This window comes from Opisthorchis viverrini (genome assembly GCF_000715545.1).
Source record: "Opisthorchis viverrini unplaced genomic scaffold opera_v5_210, whole genome shotgun sequence".
Taxonomy (NCBI): Eukaryota; Metazoa; Platyhelminthes; class Trematoda; order Opisthorchiida; family Opisthorchiidae; genus Opisthorchis; species Opisthorchis viverrini.
Genome location: NW_008751866.1, coordinates 5,864 through 14,532, shown reverse-complemented (window position 1 = coordinate 14,532; position 8,669 = coordinate 5,864). Strand labels below are relative to the sequence as shown.

The window sequence follows — 8,669 nt, the reverse complement described above, 5'->3', positions numbered from 1 at the left end:
TAAGCCATAACTTGCTTGGCTATTGACGGCCATCTCATCTGAAACCTGATTGGTTCGCTCATGATCTGCATTGCGTCGTAGTCTGCATGTATTGCTTTGGACTGCTCCGCTACCCTTGTTGTTCATTATTTCATGGCCGGGTTGGTCCGTTCGAGATTTACATTGCACCAAGGTCCACCATCCTGACTACTTGTTCGAATACCGTCCATTTTTTAAAAATTTTTACTGCCTTTATCTTGGTTGGTCCGTTCCAGACTTGCGGTTAATTTTTACGGCACAGGTAGGACGAATTTTGAGCCTTCTCTCTGTAGAACTTCCTCTATTTCGAGCCGTTTGGTTCTCCGATTTGGCGATCTTTGGTGAGGGCAACGACTTCCACTCCACCTGACCAAATGTCTTTTCGCTTTAGTCCAATAGGCTTCTTCTTCGATTCGGCTCAGGGTTTTCAGTTTCTGAATTTCCTTCGTTATCAAAGACTGACGGACAGGGTAGATCGCAATGCGTTTGTTTATTGCTTCATCAGCATGCAAATGAACCCGTGTAGTTGGTCCGGACGTCAGCGCTCTCCGAGTTCCTAGCAATTATTCAATAGGTTGAAGTTGTTTAACATTCTAAGCCTGTAAGCCAATGCGGAAGTGTCAGGCGCTTTTCTCTTGTTTGGCGTAGTGGGCTATCATTACATCATCTGTCCCTTTTCCCGAAACTGCTCCTGAGATGAATCAGAGGATCGCTGTCCAAGTATGCGACGTTTCTTCCCTCCTCACATACGTGTATACCTGACACTCAACCTAACACGTGCTTGGGGTTCCACCAATCATATCGTGATATCTACTTCCTCAAAGCAGCCTTTTCGAATCGTCCTAACAGCGGTACTACTCAAGTTTTCTTCCAAAGTTCCAGATAACCGTCGTCTGAATCTGGCTGTGAAACTGTTGGAAAGCTGACTGAGGGAATGAGCAGTTTTTGACTTGGTAACCAAAACTTCGTAAGAAAAAGGTCACGAAATATCGACTCAGTGGATCTTATTTCAGCATGAAGGTTGACATGGAGGAATTAGTGAAGTTATGGGTCGAAAGACCTCTCGGAATGTGGATGGATCAAGTGGTTAGAGCGCGAATCTACTGACGGAAGGTCCGTGGTTCGAACCCGAACTCTGCCACTCGACTTCCCCTGTCTAGACTTGGGCGACCTGGAAGTATCCCAGCCCTCGTTCCTCCTTCGTGTGACGTGACAGCTGGGCACCGAAAGGGTGCTACAGCTGAACGATTAGTGATCATCAGGCCTGAGGATATTTTATACAACGCACACCTCCTGACAAATGTTTACTGTTGATTCACATGTTAGCTAATGGGTAGTTGGCGATTTTGAGACGAATAACTGAGTAATTTCTATTATTACCGCCTGACAAGGATGATCGAATCTTGCTACTGACGTTTTAAAGCGCTTGAGGACCCATTTCCACCTAGTGGCAGTCTTCTATGCTCTCTTGGCTGTCACATAGACATAAACCCCAAGGACACAACCAAGCCGATTAGCACACGTTTTGGCCAAATTATGTCGGGTGGGATCTGTGGGGTAGTGTGTGTGTGTGTGTGTGTGTGGAAACGCACTCACAAGGGACACAGCTAGTCATCTGATGTGGACCTGCGTTTTGTCCGGATGTGATCTGGGTGGAGAAGCGTCTTTGACCAAGATGTGTTTGTTCTGTTTTCCGTTCGTCAGGCAAGTGTCTGAGTGCAGCGTGCCTTGTTAGTAGTATCATTACGGATTGGTTCATTTGTCCATTTCAACCAGATTTCTGATAACGGTCCGGCACACCGGAGAAGCGTGCAGTGCAATGGCCTCAGTTTTGTATGGCCTGTTTATGCGTTTCCATGGCATTTTCGACAACCTCAGCGGGGTAAGATGCGCAGTTCTGCAATGCTTTCTGGTGATCTAGGTCTAACATGAATTTTGTGCTTACGATACGAAATCCATGTTGTTCCAATACTTGGGTCCATTCATATAGGTCCGAACCAGCTGACCTAGAAAGTTTCAACCCTATAAAACTCCGGGTGCCATATTCTTCAGGTATCAACCGGATGGCTTCTGGACCAGAAGGGCAGCAGTGTGGAAGTTCCAGCCAAAGAATGAAAGATTCCAGTACATGGTAGCAAAGAGTAAGTGTAGATCTGTTTTACTGAGCCCTTTAAAACACGGAGAAGTTAATCAAACGGTATTGCAGAACGACTAATGAGTACTTTCATCAAAGGAGGTTTGCTTAAGGCGGAAGGGAAAGGAACCACGGCAAACATCCTAAAACAATTCCTCTCAATGTACCGTCTGACTGCAAATCCACCGGAGGGTAAATCGCCTGCAGAGACACTCCTCGATACACTTTGATCTTCTGAAGCCTGCAAAGTGGGAGGTGGCCTCAACAAATCAGAAACTGGAGTCCTACTATAATCGCAAGCACGGTGCAAAGTGGCGACATTCTGACATCGAAAAGAGCGTGTCGGTAAAGGACTATCATGGTAATCGCGTATCCTGGAGTCAAGGCGAAATCACTCGGCGAATTGGAAATGTCATCTATGATGTTGAGGTTGCTTGGCAAACGTGGGTTCGTCAAGCAAATCAGTTGAAACAAGCTTATTCACGACCCGCTGATAGGGTGAATGTGCTCTATCTGAAGGTTCGTTTGGCTAGCCTAAGGTGTTACAATTGGAAACAATGAGTCAGCTGGTCGTTGGCTTGTTCGCTGAGCTGGGCAATTTGATAGCAAACGTTTCATCACCAGTCGAGGGGACATCATCAGTGCGCCATTGGGGAGCGTAGTGATACGTAGCGGTGGATTAGTGGTTGTGAAACGTTTGCAATCAACCAGCTCAGTGAACAAGCCAACGACCATCTGCGCTACCTGAGCTACTAACATTTTCTTCTATAGAAAATGGGTGAGCTGTGCGAGTTTTATGCGGACAGAATCGAGTGTGTACAGGGACTGTATACAGTAGTGTATTTCTGTATACTTTGATTCGGATTTCAAACAGGGTAGCTGGTTCCTTCGCGTTGTATTTCAAGACTTTTACGGTCTGCATCAGTTTCCTCATTCCCAAATGTATCCCGATCAATAGTCAGTTCTCCAGAAAGTGGTTTCTTGAAAAACACCTGTGCTCTAAGGAATTCGCAAACTGGTTCATATCGGATAGATTTAGTCTGGGGTGCCGAATGTTTTAGCTGTTCAGTGAAAACTCCTTTTTCACTGAAAAGGGTAGAATTTTAGAGTGTAGGATGCTCTTGGCACAGACGTTTCCATGGTAGCTTGGCCGTAAGGTATTTAGCCACACAAGAGTAATTGAACAATTCCGCCAGAGGGACGAGATTAGTCAATGCTGTTAACGCGGGCCACGTGATGTCACACAGACGATTTGTCATACGGGGGCAAGAGGGAGGCTGTCAGTCCATCAGACAAATCATTTACATTTCAGCACTGACTATACTTTTTTTGTCAGCGTGCTTGAAATTCGAGAATATATGAGCTTGGTCCACTATCCTCTTTGTTAAACTCCAAATATCCGTGACAAATGTCGACCAAAGTCGGCCTTTTTAGGTGTCATTACAACCACTTCGTTGGATTTGAAATCGAATGACTGACTGCTTTGGGAATCGATCCTCATAAGACCACTGCTCCGCAGTACTAAAATTTAACATCGAACGCATAACGGCAGTATTCATCACCGGTACGTATGAAAGATCTCATCACCTTTGTCTAGCTCACTCGGGCAAGTTGTTTTCTAAGGGCTGAATAGTACTTTTCCGAGGGTATCGATTGTTTATCACGTGTTGTCTTACCAATAGGCACAAACCCGTTGCACTATTTTGCCACCGTCTTTCATCGACCTGATTCAGTTCTCTCAGGAACGTGATTCCCGCAAGACGCTGTCTCGTTGCCTAGGTGCATCTAATCATTTAAGTGTGGTTTGCCCAAGTCAACGACACATGTTCTTGTTCACGTCATTCGTTGAGTCATCAAAGCTGTTCCTCGTATTCTTCGCCTGGTTACTCACCGCAACTCCGACAGTCTGGTCAACACGACAGTACGACACCTTACTAAAATGGACCAGGAATTTATGCACCGCAGAACGAGCAATATGTTCACGTTAACTCGACATTCTTCTGTTTCCGTTACTCTACTCACTCAAGAATTGTTGCCCTACTTTACCAGTGTATTCAGAATAATACAGTAATATAAATTATTGTCAAAGTTTTGTTTTTCCACGGCGTACCGCGGCGCCCGCTTGACAAGAGTGGAGTGACGAACGAACGTGAGTTAGTGAACAATACTTTTAGTCAGAAACACCCTGACAAGAAGTCATTTATCCAAGGTAATGCCCCATAACACCTATTCTTTGTACTGACAACTTTTCAATCTTTTTTCCAACATTTCCTGGGACCATAAAACGAACAGTTCAATGATGATTGGTTCACTAGCGGGTAGTGATCGGACAACATTGTGTTCTTGTCCTTGAACTACCCAAGTCCATATCTTCTTTGGAGTTGACTACCACTTGCCATTTCGGGAACAAGTACTCTTGTTTTTTATCAAGGAAGAGTAAAAAATCTCCTTTTATACTCGAAGATAACGTGATGGAAATGTACTTTAGAGTTGTTTTGAATTTTTTTTCGCTCGCTGTCGCACAGTGGCGACAGACCCATTAGCAGCACCGATGTATTGTCGTCAGATACCAAGGGGCTCTGTGGGATATGACTTAATTTACTACGTTCGTTCGGATAATCTGAACCACAAAGCTGCATATACAGTTGGAATGCGGACTGAACGTCATTGAACGTGCAACGCAGGGTGAACTGCTGCGCGAAGCCCGGTTATTTATCGATTTTCCAATAACGACTACTGTTCCTTGCAATATTTAGGTACTAAAACGGGTATACTGACCATTCAAGGAAGTCCCTATCAGATCAGTCGACGATAACTCTTCTATCGTACGCTGAAGTTTCACAATTAAAACCGGCAGTCTGTCTGGTTGAGGAGAGTTGTAAGTAACTCCTAATGATATGGTTACTTTCCAACTCTCACTGTGAAGTAGGATCCGTTTTCACGGATCTGGATGAGGCCATCAAAATGCCGGTAACTGTTTTTTACCTTTCTTGGCATATCGGTCACTAACTAGAGCCGAGATTAGGACCAAGAGTGTGTCGATAATGAATCTATTCACAACGCGCATGCTTAATGATCGGTTGATTCTTGGTGTCCCCTTTGAGATGGGGGTGGGGACATCATCGTTCCATCGGCACAGATCGTTGAAATTGATATCCGGAGAGCGGTAGTATGTGGACCGCACCACACCTGCTACCGATGCTTTACGATGATTTTGGCTCTCTCGGGAACCAATCAAGTCAATGTTAAGGTACACTGGTAAGTAGAATGTTTCGTTCAGTTCATTTTGTCATCGGTATAGCATCCATTTTTTGCTACGACACTAAGACACTACGCGAGTTCGGTACGCTGCGACTGCCATTGCTTCAAAAGCGTCCACATATGCGACCAAATGCAGTGCCTATCTGGACAAATCGACCATGCATTCCGCCAAAAAGTCTGTGGACATGGCTAGAGAGGAATAAAACACATTAAATCGAAAAATGCGTTCGAATTTGTCCGATATTTCTTCGTTCCTTTACGAATGTCATCCAAATTTTCAACACTTTCCATATTTAGGAACACATCTTGACCATAGAGGTGTGGCACTTGGAGCACTCGATGGCATAGCCGAAGTCTTCACAAAAATCCGCCTCTACATTTTCGCCTCCCTGGTAGATTTTCACAGAAGTCACATGGTCATCTAGCGTGACGATTACAACTAGAAGGAAAACGTATCCGATGTTGCGAATTTCTTGAGTGCCAGGCCCATAAAAATGCCTTTTTTAATCGGTCTTTGAGTTAGAACTGCGCTCAAACGTGGTGAATAGGACCGAAGCATATAACTTGTTCCCAGCATTCCAGAGCTAGCAACTGAATCTAGTGAATCGAATATGCAAAAACTGAAGACAGAGTTTGAATAGGGATTGCTTTCCACTATGCGTGAAGGAAGCTTTTCTCCGTAGTCCATCTTCGTCAACTGAATAGATGGCTTCTGGTTAGCTAGACATTGCTGGGCTGAAAAGGTGGATCTGAAGTACATTTGGTCGGTATCCTCAAAACGGTTTCTTTTGTCGGATCATACAGTCTTTTAGCTGACGAAGTCTTTTGTTGGTTGGATAACTACTCTGTCAAGCATGCTGTGTTATTGGTCACTTGGCCACCTTCCCATTGTTGTTACACCACAAACTCCTCGGATCATTTGCAAGAAGACACTACAATGAAGTAAACAGTAATTCCACACTTACGAGGGAACTAGCCTTTTTGAAAAAGACTTGTTGTTAACCGTGCGACAAAAATGTGGGCCAAATCTTCCGTAGCTGAATGTCCACTATTTGGTATCATTCACTAATCTTCGGAATGCAACCAATTTGGCACAAATATGTGTTGGTGGAGTCCTCTTCAGATTCATCGTTGAAGATTCCTCGGCTGATGTATTGCCTTATCTTTTGATGGGTTCGGGGTGATGCTCTCCAGCTGAAACGGTTTGTACTTACCCTCACCTGACACTGCTCATGAAGTCGATGACGAATCCACTTCTGCCTTCATGAAACTCGCCAGATAGGTCTAGTCCTCAGATTTTTCCATCATGCTCGAACACCAAACTGCTCGTAAGTTCTTTCGCTTTCTATCGCGTAAGGTTGTCACTGTGCTGTCAACAAGCATGCATAAGTCATCTTGTTAAATTTGCCCTAACTCCAAAGGAACTCATCAAAGTCTATCTCTGCCGGCACTTGATCCTTCCTAGAAAAGACCTAACCATACAAAGTCGTCAGAATCTGTATTGTCTCTGCCAAGTGACCACAAAGGTCAGTTAATCATAGTTGTATGCCTAAACCGGACGGATATTAGTAATTAGCTGGCATCATCATCATCGACAGCATGACATCAGTGTTCAACACCGATGCCTCACTGCCGTACAACCATGATCTATTTGAAAGCCTTATTGTAAATAAGAAATTCAGCTGACTCTAATCAGCTAAAGGTGATCTTTTGGAGGGATTCCCGCTTGTCGTCAGAATTAGTGTCGACACTGTCGGTATTGATGCTTTCCTGTCATGCCAGGAACTTGGTGTTAGCTTACCATAATCATTCCGAGGTGCCTACACCTCCAGACATTCACTCACGCGATCTGGATAGAAAATGACAATAAGAACGCCACTGACGTCGGTTGGCAGCCATATACTGTAGTGTCTCAAACCAGGCACAGTGAGGATCACGCGGTCCCCATCCTGGAAGGCGAGTAGCACCGACAGNATGGAAGACAGAACTCTCTTCGGCAAACGATGGTTCGGCATACGCAACACATGTCCCAACCAACGCAGGTTCTTCAAAGGAAGTACCCACTGCACAACCGAAAACGCACTTTCTAACTGTCTCATTACGGATTCGCCGACACCAACCAAGACAAGCTATTGTTCTGAGAAAACGATTGTCGAACACCTGAGGACGTCTCAGTTCCGCTTCTCGAATAGGCCAAGCCTCACTTCAAGTAACTGCCAGTAATTAACTGGCAATCCCTTTTGTTCCCCAAAACGTCGATTTGAGGTGTCTCACCCACAAATTCCATGCAGGTGTTGTCGCATTATCACGCTTGACTATGTTCACACTTAGCTTCACTTGTTATTGTTGTTTTAAATTGTGTGTGAACAAGATGGGTTAGTCCAGTTCTGTTACGCTGTTATCCAACTGCACGTCTTTGTGAAACTCGGTTTAATGCGAACAGCCAGGTTTCCCGTAAGTACCGAGACAAGTCTCGATAAAGTCTTCACGATTTGTAATGATGGATACCAGTCAACAACATGTTCCCTTGTTTTTACACAAGCCTGGATAACTACACCGTTTTTTGCATTGTGAGGAATCGCTATTGAGTTCCTGAAGCCTCTTATCAACAGAATAGGAAAATATCGCACTATTGCGATGAAATTGATGAATAAGGAAGCAAGAAAACAGGACCAAACAGTGCGGGGTAAATCGACATGTGTCTGGTTTCCAGCCTGTTTAAACGTGTTTGTGCTGAAACTGTTGCACAATGGATCACTTGTTCACCGTCAAACTTTTTCACCCTTGTCTGGGTAGGATAAAAAACGTCTGTGACGAAATAGCTCTGTGTGTATAGGTCCTTATTCGCTCTGGGGCGCCACCAGCCTGCTGCTGATTGAAATCAGACTTTCGTTGACCATGTGAGAAAAGAATAGGGGAAGGGTTTATCGCGGCAAAGAAAGCCGCGACTAGGGAAACAGTTCGCGATGTTTCTGGTTTGTGACATCCTATATTATATCAGACAGAGACGATCGCTCACGAACCCTTTGCCTTTCCTGAGCCCACCCAATCTTGCAGGTTAGGGTTCGAGCCCACCCAGCTTTGCAGTAGCACTTTACAATTTGCAGGTGTGAAGCGCATGCCGAACCGCGAGGCAGGATTATTTAGATTATTTAATATTGTTTGCAGTACCACGGGGTCAGATCCCAGAAGAGCTATGTCGTCTGCGTACTCGATGTCTGTGAGCGGAGGCCCAGGGAGCACTTCGACCCCACAG

General features: G+C 44.9%; 1 protein-coding gene across 1 annotated transcript in view; it reads left to right on the top strand.

The window, feature by feature from the left end:
• Nucleotides 1-2,671, top strand: part of T265_14516 (hypothetical protein) — a gene marked incomplete at both ends in the record, with an annotated part of 6,407 nt that extends 3,736 nt beyond the window's left edge. The window contains one exon of the mRNA XM_009174029.1: nucleotides 2,393-2,671. Within this exon, the coding sequence (XP_009172293.1) occupies nucleotides 2,393-2,671 (279 nt within the window). The remainder of the gene's footprint in view (nucleotides 1-2,392) is intronic.
• Nucleotides 2,672-8,669: the final 5,998 nt, after the last annotated feature.